General features: G+C 45.7%; 1 protein-coding gene and 3 non-coding genes across 4 annotated transcripts; all 4 read right to left on the bottom strand.

The window, feature by feature from the left end:
• Positions 1-1,854: 1,854 nt before the first annotated feature.
• Rpl17 (ribosomal protein L17) lies at positions 1,855-5,211 on the bottom strand. Its single transcript, XM_052742551.1, has 7 exons — positions 5,195-5,211; positions 4,732-4,784; positions 4,582-4,622; positions 4,137-4,271; positions 3,814-3,912; positions 2,395-2,586; positions 1,855-1,935 (listed from the first exon to the last, which is right to left on the bottom strand). The coding sequence occupies exons 2-7, from the start codon at positions 4,769-4,771 to the stop codon at positions 1,888-1,890; spliced, it is 555 nt and encodes a 184-aa protein (XP_052598511.1). The 5' UTR covers positions 4,772-4,784; positions 5,195-5,211; the 3' UTR covers positions 1,855-1,887.
• LOC128113154 (small nucleolar RNA SNORD58) lies at positions 3,997-4,061 on the bottom strand. Its single transcript, XR_008219371.1, has one exon. It is a non-coding gene; the product is annotated as a small nucleolar RNA SNORD58 (small nucleolar RNA).
• LOC128113155 (small nucleolar RNA SNORD58) lies at positions 4,454-4,519 on the bottom strand. The gene has a single exon (XR_008219372.1). It is a non-coding gene; the product is annotated as a small nucleolar RNA SNORD58 (small nucleolar RNA).
• Positions 4,856-4,921, bottom strand: LOC128113156 (small nucleolar RNA SNORD58). The gene has a single exon (XR_008219373.1). It is a non-coding gene; the product is annotated as a small nucleolar RNA SNORD58 (small nucleolar RNA).
• Positions 5,212-17,341: the final 12,130 nt, after the last annotated feature.

Genomic DNA, 17,341 nt, shown 5'->3' with positions numbered 1-17,341 from the left:
GAGCACCTCAGCACCTGGGAGATTTACACACCTTTAACGGAGGAGGTAAATGTAGAGCTAACCAAAATCTAGGAGTTGAATTGGTTCTACCACTCAACCCCTGAGCTGCACACCACTTTACACTCTCAGAATAATCCGTTGATAAGGTTTTGGATTTGGAACCCTTACACACTGCTGGTTGAGACATGAAGTCTCAGCCAGGCAGTGGTGACACTTTTTTGGGGGGGTTTTTCGAGACAGGGTTTCTCTGTGTAGCTTTGATCCTTTCCTGGGACTCACTTGGTAGTCCAGGATCGGCCTGGCTCTGCCTCCCGAGTGCTGGGACTAAAGGCGTGCGCCATCACCGCCCGGCGGTGACACACTTCTTAAATCCCAGCACCGGGCAGGCAGACGCAGGAGGATCTGTGAGGAAACACTGTCTCGAAGCCTGTTTGGCAATGTCAGACACAATAACTGAATTTATCTTAACACTTGGGGATCTACCCAAGAGAAATTAAACTATTCCTACAGAGCCTGTAGATGAAATGTTCGCAGGAAGCAACAACAAAGAACATTTATTGTTGCAGTAAAACATGCTTATGTCATAACAGAAAGAAAAAGATCACATTTATGTGCTGCATCACATGGTATTCATAGAAATTAGGGAATAAGTTTCTTCTACCACCATGTTGGTCTGAGTATCTCAACTCAGGTGGTCAGGCTTGGCAGCTTCACCTAAGCCATCCCTCCAGCCCAGTTCTTTAACAAGATACCCTGGAAAAATGCTTTCAGACAGCGGCAAGGGGGAATCGTACTAACTAGATTTAAATGAACAGTCCTAATAGGCAAATGTACACGGAAGACAGCTCAGGAGTGCAGTACTTCACTTCCAAGTTTCTCAGAGGATGCAGGACCTCAAAGTTTCTATTCCTAACAAATTTAAGTCAAGCCCTAGCTACTTGGGAGGCCAAAACAGATTACCTTAAACTCTCTGTAATGCCAGTTTATAACTTTAGATTTAAAATATATATATATTATGTATTATTAATTATATATTATGTATAGATTTTGTCTGCAGGCCAGAAGAGGGCACCAGATCTCATTACAGAAGATTGTGAGCCACCATGTGGTTGGTGGGAACTGAACTAAGGACCTCAGGAAGAACAGGCAGTGCTCTTAACTTCTGAGCCACTCTCCAGCCCAACTTTATATTTCTAGTCTTCCATGTGTACATACTGTTTGGGTACCTGAGGAGGCAAGAAGGTACCAGACGCTCTGGAGCTTGAGTAAGGGGTTATCTTGGTCCTCTGCAGTTTTAACCACTGACCCTTCTCTCTAGCCTTAAAAAAATTTGGGCTTTTAAGTGTATGTACACCTGTTTGGGCTGCCCTCAGAGGCCAGGAAATGACACTAAAGCAGTTTATCTCCAAGTCCCTGATGATAGAAAATTTTGGTGGTCCTTCCCACCAAAATCAGTTAAGATGTTAAACATGTCTAAGAGGGGCATTAACTAACACACATAACTTTAAAAAAAAATCCTTAAATTATACAGCTTAACATTTGGGTACTGCCCTAACAAATCACTTATAAAAATATTCTAAGCATATTATAGCTTAATTAGGGTCAGTGGTAAAGAATTTCTTCCCCCTAAAGGCAGATTTATTATATAACCAAGATCCTATAGTCTTCTACACTACAGTTCCCCAGTAAATGCAAATAAAACTGGACAGTCATTTTTCCATGTCTTAGTTGCTTTCCAACAGTCTGTTTCCCTGCTCGATCACTTTAATAAACCTTTCCAGCATGACATACATCCCTCCCACCAGGGTGATTGACAGGCGGTCTGAGACGGCTTAGACAGATGACCAGGAGACCTTTACTTTTAGCGGCATTTATTTTATGCAGAATTTATTCCCGTGCCATAAGTTTTTGTTTCTTCAGTTTCTTCTGGGATATCTGAAAAGGCAAAGAAAGGGATCATTTAATTTTCTAGAATAAACACATGTTAATTCTTGGAAGGACTCAAATTCACACCTAAGGGAAGGCAGGAAGAGTCCACCTGGCAAACAGTACAGAGCAAGCGGTTCTCAGACTGTGACCCCTTTAAACCCATTAGAAAAGCACAAGTTTATGTTGGGGACACCACAACATGAACTGTATTAAAGGGTCAGAGCGTTAAGAAGGTTAAGAAAGAAATGGCAACATGTAAGTGCAAAAAGTCAAATTATTCAGTTGTAAGGGAGGTGTTCTAGTGCAAAGACTAATCTCAGTGCCACAGAAGTCACATTAAAGTGGGCGAAGGGCTGGTCAGAATAGGTTCCTTCCATGGTTATTATAAAGGCGCCTGTGTCCTAAGAGTCATCCCAGCACTCAATTATCTTTCTAGTACGATATACCAGCAACCAAGAAACTCACCTTCTTCTTCTGCGCAACCTCCTCTTCTGGCTTTGGAACAATTTGTTCCTTTTCAGTGAGGATCATCTCGATGTGGCAGGGGGAGCTCATGTATGGGTTAATCCGGCCATGAGCTCTGTAAGTCCGTCGGCGCATCTTAGGTGCTTTGTTCACCTGGATGTGTTCAATGACTAGAGAATCCACATCCAAACCCTGGAAACGGGAGGGGGGGGGATCAAACATCTGTTTTGAGAAAACGCTTCCAACCTCTAACTTGCCTGACCTTAAATCATTTTGCTCCTGCTGTCTGAACTGCAGTGTCATACTCTGTAGTATAGGTAGCTAATCCTATCTTTTTTTTAAAAAGATTTATTTATTGTGTATACAGTGTTCTGACTGCACATATTCCTGCAGGCCAGAAGAGGGCGCCAGATCTCATTACAGATGGTTGTGAGCCACCATGTGGTTGCTGGGAATTGAACTCAGGACCTTTGGAAGAGCAGCCAGTGCTCTTAACCCCTGAGCCATCTCTCCTGCCCAGCTAATCCCATCTTAATGACATCACCTGTGAAAGGCAATCCTTATTAAGGCACCATTTAAGAAATTCAGCTACGCCGGGCGGTGGTGGCGCACGCCTTTAATCCCAGCACTCGGGAGGCAGAGCCAGGCGGATCTCTGTGAGTTCGAGGCCAGCCTGGGCTACCAAGTGAGTTCCAGGAAAGGCGCAAAGCTACACAGAGAAACCCTGTCTCGAAAAACCAAAAAAAAAAAAAAAAAAAGAAATTCAGCTACAATAAAATTCTGTGTATTAAAATACATGCTGCCTGTAAGCCTCAAGGTTGTTAGGGGAAAGAGATGGCTACATTAGCTATTGCCCAGCCTCCTACTCTCTTACAGTACTATTTTTATTTTAGAAGCTATATAACCTTACTGCAAAGAAAAAAATCAAGTTTTCAAATACAATGTAGACATCCTAAACACCCAATACTCAACATTTCCCTTCACAACATTGTCAACAAACCACACCATTAAGGCTAGCACTATCCAAAAGGTGCATGGTGGCATAAGGTAAAAGAGTAAAAGACATGGTTTCTTTTGGGATGCCTTGGACTATGGTGCCAACACCCTGATTTGCACTCATCCAGGCCGCGGGAGATGTTCCTTTTGCAGAACTGGGGACAGAGGAGACTATTAGGACACAGCATGCCATGCTTCTGAGCATCTCTAGGCACAATTCTATGATACTAGCGGCACAAGACAAAAGTGGTGTTTTGGCTCTTTTTAAAAGACAGTTTCTCACTATGTAGACCAAGCTGACCTGAAACCCAAAACAATAAAAAGGCATGCACACCCATTCCCAGTACATGACAATCACGGAATAGGGTATGTATCTAAGTAACTGTCTTAAGATATACACATGGATGGCAACGGCTCATGTACCTTAAGTTCAGCATTACTCTCTGCATTCTTAAGCATGTGCAGCAAAAATTCAGCACTCTTTTTAGGCCACCGGCCCTGTGTCCAGCCCCACTGTTTGGCCTGAAAGAAAAAGAGGAAGCAGTTTGTTACTTTCCTTGATAAATTAGCGTTAGACCCAGTTAAGAACTTACGTCCAACACCAAGGTTGCTCAGAACATGTTTTATTTCATGGTTAATCCAAAGGTGTCCTAAGATTGTCATCACAGCAACCAGAGAGACAAAGGAGACTTTAGCCCCCAGTGTCCCACCATCCCCCTCCTCAGAATTTCCAACAGATTTCTCACCTGGGCGCACCTACCGACTCCACCATTATACCGCCGGAAAGGCACACATTGCTTCTTTAAAGTGACATCTTTCAGATATTTGGTGGCTTTTCGGATATGCATACCCTTGATGGCCTGGGCAGTTTCACGGGTGTTCTGATACAAGCCAGAAAGTTTTGGTTAATAGTGCTGAAGTATTAAATTTTAAGAATTGGGAGATGAATTCACAGTAAATTATCTAACCCCCATTTATCCTGTAATTATATACCCGTATCCCACAATATTTGCAAGTTTTATTCAAGCATTCACACACCAATAACCAACTCGTTAAAAAGGTGGCTGCTTAGAATGTGTTTTATTTTCACGGTAAATCCAAAGGTGTCCTAAGAAAGTCATCACCGCAGCTACCCTTTAAAGACATGCAGGAGCAAATTAGAATTCTTTATCATGATCATGGCTTCCTTACCTTAAAGTGAACCCGAAGATTTGAACCTCTTGATTTGCATGCTACAAAAATGCAAAAGGGGAAAAAAAGTCCATCTTTGCTGCATTATGCACACGCCCTCCCCCTCAAAAAAAAACCCCAACCCCCCGAAACAGTCAGGTTAGTCCTTACATTTCGTAGGGTTTTCTGGGTCAAGCGAGTAGCGAACCATCTTCACAGGTCACCTGGGAGCACATCATTACCATCAATCACCTCATCACCAAAAAGCCCACACACGCGCTAAATACTACCAACAGCTGCTCAGAGTATAGTTGTTTTCATGATCAATCCAAAGGTGTCCTAAGAAATGACATCATCGCAGCCATCTTTCCTTTGCCAGGAGTTTTTTTTTTTTCTTAATGCCAGCCTTGCCTACCCACAGCTTAATGAATGAACGAGCGGCCCGAGGCCGTCGCCGTCCCTTCCGGAGCACGGCTGTTCTCACCCCAACGCCGTGGCGGAATCCACGCACAACCACCTACAGACCCCCTCCTTCGCCCCGACCCCGCAGCACCCCCCCCATACCCGCGCCACGGGCCGCCCCAGGCACACCGCCGCGCTCCAATGAATGAAGCTCCCACCCGGCGGCACTCACCGCCGGAGCCGAGCCTCGGGCGTCCCGCTCTGCCCGGGTCACCCCGGGTCACCCCGTGCCAACCCCTCGCCCGCCCCTCACGCGGCTCCGCGGCCCGCAGAGGCCTGCGGCGAGCCGGGGCTCCGGGTCGGACGCGCCGCCGAGCCCCTCCGCACAGGGCGCGGCCGCCTGCGGCGAGGACCCATGGTCCCTGGAGCTCAGGTCCCGGGGGCCGCGCCGCCAGCACCCCCCCGAAGACAGGAGGACGGCGATGGCGGAGGATTCGGTCCCGAGAGCCCGGCGCCGAGTAACGCTCACCTTAGGCCGCCTACAGGAAGAGGAAGTGCTAGGGCTGCTGGGAGAATTCATGAGACCGCGACCTCTCGCGAGACTTCCGGCCGAAGGCCCGAGATCGGAGGAGAGGGAGGGCGGAGAAGAAAGGGAGCGTGGGATGTTTTGTAGCATGTCAGAAAAGAAATGCAACTTTAGAGACTGTCTCAAAATTCCTTTTTTTTTTAAATTCCAAAAATAAAATTTATGACTTTTAAGTATCGGTGAATAAAAACAGCCCTGAAGCATAGGGCACAAATTAGAAATGAACGGGAAATTGAGCCGTCTTCGTTGTTAGTGAGGAACCCAGGACCCTGCCCGGACCGCTGCCTTGGCTATTCTGCAGCCATGACAAGCTGTGGAAAAGACCCAGCAGGATGGCACAGCACGATGTGCCCTTGAGCCCCCGTCCTTGAGCCCAGCTCCAGTTACAGGAAGACCTGCCAGATGTCCCCATATAGTAGAAGAAGCCAATGAAAAGTTACAGCTAGCGGGTTCATGATAACGAAAAAATGTAGTAACCACAGCAACCGCTGAAAGAGATAATAGTTTTCTTGCAGCTGCAAGCTGACCAAGGACAGCTCCTCTGGATGGAGTCTGTTCCTATGTAGTCTGTAGGCCCCAAACCCCTCTTGCTTTACTCCCCTTAAATACCCTGCCCCCTTGCTACTCCGGGTCTCTCCTGAAAAAGACTCCTTGCTTCTGCATCGGATTTGGTCTCTGGGTGGTCTTTGGGGGACTCTGAGTACAACAGTTAGATTTGATTTTGTCAACATGTGCCCTCTGAAAAGTGGTTTATAAATGGACAGTTAGAAAGGCCCAAGTCAGGCTATGCCAGCCTTTAGTTCCAGCACTCGGTAGGTAGAAGCAGTGTACCTCACCAAGTTTGAGGCCAGCCAAGGCTACATAGAGAGACCCTGTCTTAAAGAAAAAAAAGTAAATAAATTAAAAACCTAATGGGATAGGCCATGATGCTCATACCTGTAATCCCAGCATTTGCTAGGTGGAAGCCGTAGAATGGAGACCAGGGCCAGAGATGGCTCAGCCCTTAATAGTATTTGTTGCTCTTCCATAGGACCAGAGTTTGGTTCTCAGCACCCAAAAGGTAGTTCACATGTGTAACTCCAGTTCCAGGGAATTAGATGCCTTCTTCTGACCTCCATAGGCACCAGGCATACCCCTGGTGCACGTACACATTTGCGGGCAAAAACACTCATGCACAAAAAATAAATAAATCTAGAACAATTCTTTTTTTAAAATAAAATAAAAAGAGGCGCACGCCTTTGATCCCAGCACTCGGGAGGCAGAGCCAGACAGATCTCTGTGAGTTCGGGGCCAGCCTGGTCTACAGCGAGAGCTCCAGGACAGGCACCAAAACTACACAGTGAAACCCTGTCTCGAAAAACCAAAAATAAATAAATAAATAAATAAATAAATAAATAAATAATAAAATAGAACTCGAGGCCAGCCAGCCGAAAGACCTGACATCATGGTCTGTAAACCTTGGGAAGCCGAGGCAGTCGGGCAGAGGGCGAGGGGCAGTGAGTCAGTCGGTTGTATATTAATTATGAAGACAGGCTGACTGAAGAGTCTGCTGTTCCCCAGTGTCGATTCCCGATCTTCACCGGTTGAAGAAAACCCACTGGCATTTCCCTTCCCTTTCTTCCCTGCCCAAGGCCACTTCCCTGATTCTCTTACAGCTTGGCCTGGGATCTGTGCCATCACTTCCAGGCAACACAAACTCCGAGTGGCTGAGTAGAAAGAAAACCTTAAGCAGGCGTGGCCTCTAGATACAGTTTCAAAGAGCCTCCCCTGTCCCCCACCCTGAGTACCGAACGTTGGGTATTACTGCAGTTCCCTCATGTTTCACTTCCCTCACAAGCTTTTACCACAGGGTGTAAACTTCCAAGTAAATTCTTCCCTTGAGTTAGACAGACCCAGACATCAAACAGCTTTCTTAATACCTTCCCTGGAGATCTCTCAGGCGAATATTTAACTCAGTCTTAAACAGAACCTTGGGCTGGTGGATGTAGTTTAGTGGTAGAGTACGTGTATAGACTCTATCAAGACCTGAGTTTGATCCCCACCACTGGGGAAAAAAAAGGTTTACTGGGGAAAAAAAAGGTTGTGGAGGACTGTTGGAGAGCTCTAGGCAGGGAAGGAATCATACTTTAAACAAATTACCTGGACTCCCCTGTGGAGATCAACTTGAGGGGTAGGAGCAGACACAAGGAGAGGGGTGTTGAGGTTTTTGCAAACTCTGAGGGTTCCAGTGGTGAACAGGAGTCCACTCATGGGAGTCTTCTGGAGGTGAGACCAAGGAAACTAGTTGACAGACTGGATATAGGAAGTGATGTAAAGACAGTAATGAACTGGGTGGTGGTGGCACATGCCTTTAATCCCAGCACTCGGCAGGCAGAGCCAGGCGGATCTCTGTGAGTTCGAGGCCAACCTGGGCTACAGAGTGAGTTCCAGGAATGAAAGATGGTCCCCAGACTTCCTAATTGAATACTGAGTGGTACAATATGTTGAACCCAGAGGAGAAACAGGAGTGATAAAAACAAATCTGTGTGGCCTTATTCAAAATGTTGTCCTATCAGATGTGGTGGCCCCTGCCACTCAGCACTCAGGAAGATGAGGCAGGGTGATCATGAGGTCCAGGTCAGCATGGGCTATTTAAGGAGACTCTTCTCTGAAAATAAAATTTTGTTTCAGATTTTAGCTTAGGAAAATTTAAAACACACCAAGAAATATACAGGTGCTTATACTAAACTTCCAGAGCATTCTACATTTTGTCTGTTTCCTTCTCTATATCTGGCCCAGAACCCCTGATATCCCTGCTTTCTTTTATTATATTTTTACTTTTTTATGCCTCCTTTTATTGCAGAAGTATTTTATTTTATTTAAAGGTGGCCTGTTTCCCTAGTTTGTTGTTACCTCACCTCCCAGAGGGATGTGTTTGGGAAGATTGTGTTTTCCCCACTGGATTTTCTTTTCTTTTCTTTTTGTTTTTGTTTTTGGTTTTTGTTTGTTGTTGTTGTTTTGGTTTTTTTGTTGTTGTTGTTTTCTTTGAGACAGGGTTTCTCTGTGTAACAGCCCTGGCTGTTCTGGAACTTGCTTTGTAGATCAGGCTGGCCTTGAACTCACAGAGATCCGCCTGCCTCTCTCTGCCTCTCAAATGCTGGGATTAAAGGCCAGGACCACTGCTGCCTGGCAGCAGTAAGATTTCTTGAGGGATCCTGCCCTGCTTTGTTTTCCTGACACTTTAATTCTTGATGCTACAATTTACTCTGTATCATTAGAACTCCATTTCTACATAGGTTTTAAGAAGTGTGGAGATTTTGAAGGACACATTTAAAATTTTTATTCATCATCAACATTATTATTACTTCGTTTTTTGGAAACACAGTTCCATGTAGCCAAGGTTGACATTGAACGTTAGCTCCTCTTGCCTCTGCCTCTCAAGTTCTGAGATTATAATTATGCGCCACCACACATGGATCTAGGGGAGATTTAAAAGTACATTTTCCGGGCTGGGGAGGTAGCTCAGTCAGTAACGTGCTCCCCTCAAAAACACAAGGACTTGAGTTCCATGTCCTTGTCCAGCACTGAGAACTCAGGGATGGAATTTAAATAAGCCAGTTGGGCTATGCTACTGGGTGAGTTCCAGGCCAGAGCTATGTCTAAAAACAGAAGAAGGGCTGGGTGGTGGTGGCGCACGCCTTTAATCCTAGAATTTGAGAGGAAGAGGCAGGGGGATCTCTGTGAGTTCAAGGCCAGCCTGGTGTACAAATGGAGTTCTGGGACAGCTAGGGATGTTACACAGGGAAACCAAACCATCTCAAAAAACAAAAATCAGCCAACTGACCAAACAAACAAAACAGAAAAAGGGGAAAGGTGCTTGAGGAGTAACACCTGAGGGTGTCCTCCGGCTTCCACACACACATGCACACGTGTGTACCCTCACACACATGACCACAGACAGAAAATAAAGATGATTTTAAAAATACATTTTCTTAGTTAGGTATGGTGACACATGCCTTTTAACCCTAGCCCTGGGGAGGCAGAGGTAAGTGGAGCTTTGTGAGTTCGAGGCCAGCTGAGGCTATGCTGTGAGAGTCCAAAACAAACAAAAAGTACATTTTCTATTTTTTATCTTGTTAGTGGCTGGCATCATGGGTTTTCCGTGTATGTGCCTGTTTTGTGTGTGTGTGTGTGTGTGTGTGTGTGTGTGTGTGTGTGTGTGTGAGAGAGAGAGAGAGAGAGAGAGAGAGAGAGAGAGAGAGAGAGAGAGAGAGATTCCCCCATAGGATGCTTGTGTATCACAGCAGGTGGCTGTCCTTCCGTTGTTCTCCCAACAGTCCTCTGTACCTTCACTCAGCCTCACACAACTCTCTCCCCTCCTTGTTGGGAGGAAAAGGCCTTAACACACCGATTCCTCTAGTCTATATATTTCTCTTTGGCCATAGATGCACAGTTTCAATGAAAGAGAAGTTTCTCTCCCCTAGACTCTCACTGCTGCCTAGACTTGGGAACAGTTGTTGCAAATCATCTTGGGTAGTTAATCAGAATAAGAAGCTCCCACGGGCTCTTCAAGCTGTTGGTCTACTCTCTCATATATGTCAATATGGGCTTCCTTTGGAGGAGCTGTAGTAGAATTTGAGCCATGCCAATGGAAGCAGGTTTGTGTGGGAAACCATGGGTGAAACCCAAACCAGGCTAGCTAATATGGCAGAGCAGAGACGTGCAATCTAAAGTCCCCAGCTGTAATACTGTGCTTGGCTACTGAGGCATCATTCTTCTAAATATAATAATCCTTTGGCTTTAACTTCATGTGCAAAGATGTGATAATGATTGTCTGTGCCATGCTCACAGGTCATAGATGTTTCCAGTGGTACATGGTCCTCAAATAGAGTCCCAAGTGTGCCGGTTCTCATTCAGACAAGACCAACAAGGGGGTAAGTAGGTCTGATGGCTAATCTACACTGTCAACTTGACTAGGTTCAGACTTACCTAGGAAACACACCTGGGTATGTCAGGGGCTTGTTTCAGGAGAGGTTTAACTAGGGGGTAAAATGCGCTCTGAGCACAGGCAGCACCATCCCATGGTGGTCTCGGGCTGAACTACTGTTAAAAAAAATGGAAAAGCAAGCTGACCTCCAGCATTTCTCTCTGATGTCTTACTGCAGACACAGTGAGGCCAGCTGCCTCCGTGCTCCCAGGGCCCAGCTAGAGCCACACTTGCCACGCCTTCCCTGTCACGATGGACTGTATCCCCTCACACTGTGAGCCAAAAGCAACTCTCTTCCTTCCCTCAAGTTGTTTTTGTCAGAGCAATGGGGAAAGTGACTAAGGCAGTAAGGTTGAAATACATCGTGAAGCTGAGCCGGGATCAGACTCCGCTGTAAGTCACAGGGCCTCCAGCTCCAGACCGCTGGCCAGGGTGAGGCCTTCAGCACTAATATCTACGCCGAGGGAGTATTGCTTTTCTGGGTCCTGAACTCTCATTCCCAAATGCCTGATACTTCCTTTACTGGACGTATAATGATTGTCTCCCACACTTCACATGCTAGGCAAGTGCGCTACCACTGAACTACAGCCTCTGCGCCCCCCATATTTTTGTGGTGGTTGTTCAGGTTGAGATCTTGCTCTGTAGCTCAGGAGGGCCTCAAGTTCCTGGTCTTGTGGTAGAAGCCTTCCAAATGCTGGAATTATAGGTGTGCATTGTCATTCTTGGCTTTCTGGTTGTGTCTTGCTATCACTTAGCTTTTAATTTGGTGGATTTCTGGTGAGTAATTTTGTCTTGAGTACATTGTTAATTATGGTGTCTTCCTCACCTGATCATTCTGGAAGACAGTATTATAGGTGACCCACCGTTAGAGATGTGAATGTTGAAGCCTGAATGTGGTGGTACCTACCTGATTCCCTAGCATTGTGTGATATTTCGAACACATTCTAACAGTAAAGTTTGGTTTGAGTCAGAGGGCGGAGCTGGCCACTAGCTGACCAAAATTAACCATAGAGGTTTTGGAGGACCAAGGACAGATAGGAGACAGGAAATAGTAAGGCAGAGCTGAGAGAGGATCTCAAACCTTTTGGATGGAGGAACAGAAGAGATAGGAGGTCACTGGTGGCTTCTCCATTTCTCTGGTCATTCAGATTCTTACCCTAATATCTGACTCCCGATTTTTTTATTGATAAAGAATAATTAGATAAACACGTCACTGTTCGCTGTTTCTTTCTTTTTGTTTCTCTTTCTTTCTTTTTTTTAAGACAGAGTCTCACTGTGTAGCCTTGACTGGTCTCCAATTCATAGGGATCCATCCACCTCAGTCCCCTGATTTCTGGGATTAAGAGTGTGTGCCACCATACCAAGCTTTGGTAGATCATTCTTTAAGGAGCAGACTACAAATAATTTAGGCCTTGTAGAACAAAACAGTCTTGGTTGCAACCACTTGTTATGCCCAGATCACGGGGACCCCCAAAAGACCATCACGAAGACCAAATCTCATATGTAAAAGCAAAGAGCCTTTATTTCAAGCTCAGAGCTTGGTCTCTCTGTCCAACACAGCAATGTGAGCAGAGAGCCCCGAGCCCGGGCCCGCTTTTTGTTTTTGTTTTGTTTTGTATTTTTTATCATAGCAGAGGTTGGGGTGAGGGGATTTCTAGGTTTAGGACTCTGGCTGACATTTGTCTAGGGGTGCTCAGAATGTTTGGAATGTCAGGTACTTCCCCTTAGATGCAGGCCCTCCCTGGGTGGGGTCAGTTTAAGGCTTCTCCTGGATCCGGGTGTTGCCTGCCAGTAAACCTGTCACAGAAGCTGTGTCTGGGCCTCTAAGCCTATCACGGCAGCTGTGTGGTCAAGCTGTTTTGGGCTCCCCACACACTCAGTTCTGTGATAGTGCAAAACCAACCATAAGCAATCAGTACTTAAGTAGGCACTGTTGTATTGTAACAACAACAATAAAAAAAAAATTCCTGCAAACAGGTGGTAGCCCTAATCTGGCCGAAGCCCTCAATCCTTGGACAGGAAAACCTATGTGATATTATAAGTGGCTTGACAGATGTTCATTCCTCATCAAACATTTGCAGTGTGTGTGTGTGCCTGTGTGTGTGTGTGCCTGTGTGTGTGTCAGTGTGTCTGTGTCTGGTATGTGTGTACACATAGGAAATCAAATCTAGGCCCTTAAGCATATTAAGCATGTATTCTGCTGCAGATCTACATTCTTAGACTTATCTAATATTTTATTAATATCATCGATATTTGCCAGAATTAATATTTTTATTAGGGTTCATAAAAATATTATTAAAAAGTTCATGCTAGGTGGTGGTGGCTCATGTCTTTAATCTCAGTTCATTTGTATTAGTTTTTTTTTTTTTTTTTAAAGACAAGGTTTGCTCTGTATAGCCAGCCCTGGCTGTCCTGGAACTTCCTGTGTAGAACAGGTTGGCCTCAAACTCACAGAGATCAGCCTGTCTCTGCCTCAAACTCAGAAAAAGTTTCAGATAACACTACTAATTTCTGCAAACATTATTAATATTTCACTTCATCTATCATTTTCTATATGTAATACGTATACATACAAATGTGTATTTGTACAGTGGTCATGCCTGTAATACTTGCGTAGAGGAAGGCAGAGGCAGGAAGATTGTTGGGAGTTTCAGACCAGCCTGACCTACAGTGAGATGCTGCCTCAAAAACCAAACCAAGCTAGAGAGACAGCTCAGGAGCTAAAACCCCTTCCTGCTCCTCCAGAGGAGCCAAGTTTGTTCCCAGCATTCACACCAGGTAGTTCACAATCGGCTTTAACTCCAGCTCCAGGGGATCCGATGCCCTCTTCCGGCATGTGAGGTCACTGCCACGCATGTGCCAAACATTCACATAGAAACATAAGTAAAATAAAAATTTTCAAAAACCAAACCATAGCAGAACAAAAAAGAAAAAAAATGTAGCATGAATCTTAAAAGGTCTTACTAATAAAACAAACCCAGAGCCAGGTATTGGGGTGAACGCTGAAAGATCAGAGAGACAGAACAAGCCACAGCCACCTCACCTCGACAATTCCTCAGCTGATCCTGTTTCCTCAGACTGGAAGCCTCTGAGTCTTCATCCAAATGGATCTCAGCTGAACTGCTGCTCAAAAGTCTAAAAGCTTAACCAGGCTCTAGTTCCTGGTTTTCACGCCTTATATACCTTTCTGCTTCCTGCCATCACTTCCCGGGATTAAAGGCGTGTGTCACCATGCCTGACTGTTTCCAGTGTGGCTTTGAACTCACAGAGAAGATGGATCTCTGCCTCCAGAATGCTAGGATTAAAGGTGTGTGTGCCACCATCTTCTGGCCTCTATATCTAGTAGCTGTTCTGTTCTCTGACCCCAGATAAGTTTATTAGGGTGCACAATATATTGGGGAACACAATATCACCACAGAAAAAGAAACCAATAACTACCCAAATCGACATGTGCAGGTGTATATAGACATACTACGTGTCTATGTCCCAAAATATACATCTTAGTATAGTTTTTAATCACTCGAAATTAACTTCGAGACTTCATGTCTAAATAGTTTGGTGTGTATTTCCTCAGAGCAGATTCTCTTGCCTGTGTGGAGGAGCAGAGGCTCCTCCACACGGGTCTCCTTGCTGTTTCAGGGAAACAAGGAGCTCACTGACTCACTGCTGTCTCCACACTGCTTCTCTTGACACCTTTGCCCTGTGTGGCTGCCACGGTCATGGCTAACTTCGGCAGAAGCCGAGGCCTCTGTTGCCTCCATGGCACACCCCCAGCATCTCTTCCCTAAGGCATCTTGCCTTATTGTCCTCTCAGCGTGTCTCACTGCAATGTCTCAGTTAGTTGTTGTGTTGTTAAACTTGTCCTCTCCTTTCCCCAAACTGTAAGCTCTGTGAGAACACAGCCCTTTTCTTTTTCCCTGGAGCCTAGAATAAGTCATTATTCCTAGCATGTTTCTAATAAGTATGAGTGGAATTAACAATGTGCACAATGCTGTCCTTTCTGAGTCATCACGGGGATACTAAGAAAAGAAAAGTCTTAAGAGAAGAAAAAAGAGAAAGCTACACACAAGACAGAATTCTATGTACAGATCTCCTGATGTCCGGGGCTGCCTCAGATCTGAGGAGAGCCTGTGGTACTGTCTGCGTCCTACTGTGGTCAAAGCTCTGCTGGGCAGGTTCTCTTCCATGACCTGAGTTGTCACTGGGCTCTGGTGGCCCCATTTCCTCTGTCGAAAGGGAGGAGACCAGTCATCCTTGCTCCTTAGCTCCCCTAACTCTGTGTATGTCTCTACCAGGGATCCCTTCGTTGGGATTTGTTCACAGAACCAGCAGGACTAAATCCTGCTTCCGGTTGGGATTCTGAACGAGTGCTGTTCAGCCACTGTGCCCTGGCCAGAGATGGCGGTTCAACTCCCACAATTCTCACCTCTGTGTGCCGTCACTTCCATTCTCCTTGTTGATATGAGGTCCATCTGTTTTCTTCTCTTTTTGTGTGTGCAAGATGTATGCATGTGTGTCCAAGTGCATGTGCAGGTGAGCATGCCTATGTGCAGCTGTGGAGGTCAGAAGCTGCTATTGGGGTTTTCCTCTGTTGTACCCAGAGTCCCCCAAAGACCACCAAGAGACTGAATCTGCTGCAAAAGCAAAGAGTCTTTGTATTGTTACGAGTTAACGCGGGACTCTCCATCCATATGATGGAGCAGCAGAGCAGGAGAGACCCCGAGTAGCAATGGGGCAGGGTTTTTAAAGCAAAGGGGGTCTTGGGGTCTACAGACTACGCAAGAACAGACTCAGGATTAGTTTATACAAGTTGCAATCATGTTAGCAATTTTATTTGGCTAGAGTTAGTTGGAGGTTACAGTTACCATTTTTGGGCAGGCCTGAACAAGTCCCAGGCTTTGTTCTTGAGTTGCCGTGGAAACTAACTGGCCTCACACATTCACATTGACCCACACACGTAGCTCTAAGTTGGTGAGGGGTCCCAGACAGCAAACAATCGACTGAACCTTGAGCAGTCAGAGTACATGCAGAAAGGGAGCTACTGCAAGGACTGTGTCTTTTGTTCATAGCCCTCCCAGAAACTGCTTGCTCAGGTCTCAGGAAACTGAAATTGAGGCCTGATCTCTGAGAGAAGACTGATAGCCTGTTACGGCGTCTGCTGGGTCCTTTCACCTCTATCAACCTCTATTTTTTTTATGTGATTATCTGATCTCTTTGAGATTCGTAGATGTCTTAGTTAGGATTTCTGTTGCTGCGACAAAACACCATGACCAAAGAGCAAGTTGGGGTGGAAAGGGTTTATTTGGCTTATGATTCAGCATTGCTGTTCATATTGAAGGAAGTCAGGACAGGAACTCAAACAGGGCAGGATCCCGGAGGCAGGAACCGATGCAGAGACCATAGAGGGGAGCTGCTTGCTGGCTTGCTCACATGACTTGCTCAGCCCACCTTTGTATAGAATCCTGGACCAGCAGCTCAGGGATGTCACCACCCACCTATGGTTGGGCCCTCCCACATTGATCACTAAATGAGAAAATGCCTTTGCAGCCGGATCTCAAGCAGGCATTTCCTCAGCTGAGGCTCCTTCCTCTGATGACTCTATAGCTTGTGTTAAACTGACACACAAGCCAGGTGGTGGTGCACGTCTTTAATCCCAGTACTCGGGACGCAGAGGCAGGTGGATCTTTGTGAGTTCAAGGCCAGCATAGTCTACAGAGCGAAATCCAGGAAAGGTGCAAAGCTACACAGACAAACCCTGTCCCGAAAAAAACAAAAACCAAAAACAAACAAACAAACAAACAAACAAAAATTAACACACAAAACCTCTCAGTATAGTAGGTCTTTTTTCTTTTCTTTTCTCTTTCTTTTTAAAGACAGAGTCTCACTATGTAGCCTTGGCTGGCCTCCAATTCATAGAAATCCAACCACCTCGGGGCCCCTGATTGCTGAATTAAAGGCAATACAAGGTCTCTCACTGAACCTGAAGTGGGTGTTTGGCTAGACTGGTTGTCCACTGAGGCCTATCTTAGCCAGTGTTCTGTTGCTGTGAAGAGTCACCATGACCATGACAACTCTATAAAATAAAGCATTTAACCAGGGCTTGTTTACAGTTTCGCAGATTTAGTCCATTATCCTCAGGGCAGGGAACATGGCAGCATGCAGACAGACATGGTGCCTGCGAGTTCTATATTCAGATCTGAAGGCAGCAGGAAGAGAGAGAGCCACTGGGCCTGGCTTGGGCTTCTGAAATCTCAAAGCCCACCCCCAGTGACAGACACACTTCCATCAACAAGGCCACACCTCTTAATCCTTCTAAGTAGTGCCACTCCCTGCCGACCAAGCATGCAAATACATGAACCTCTGGGGGCTGTTCTTACTCAAATCTCCTCAAGGCCCTAGGATCAACCTGTCTGCTTTCCAGTGCTGAAGTTATACACACACTGCCCTGTTTGGGTTTTCACATGGATGCTGGGGATTTGAACCCAGGTCCTCATTCTTACATGGCAAGCACTTCACCTACTGAGTCACGTCCCCATCCCATCCCATTCCATTCTTTTAAACATACTAAATCCATTATATCACCATTTATTGAAGAGTCAGCATATCCCACATACACCTTGATAAGTGCTCCTGTAAAACCTTTAAGACTGGGGGCTGGAGAGATGACTCAGAGATTGAGGAGATGGCTCAGGCTTAAGATCTCTGGCTGTTCTTCCAGAGGACCTGGGTTCAATTTCCAGCACCCACATGGCAGTTCATAGTTGTCTATAACTCCAGTTCCAGGGGATCTGACACCTTCATACAGACATACATGCAAAACACCAATG

The sequence above is a fragment of the Peromyscus californicus genome, unplaced genomic scaffold (assembly GCF_007827085.1).
Source record: "Peromyscus californicus insignis strain IS unplaced genomic scaffold, ASM782708v3 Scaffold_17__1_contigs__length_78620276, whole genome shotgun sequence".
Lineage (NCBI taxonomy): Eukaryota > Metazoa > Chordata > Mammalia > Rodentia > Cricetidae > Peromyscus > Peromyscus californicus.
This window is presented reverse-complemented; position numbering and strand designations above follow the sequence as displayed.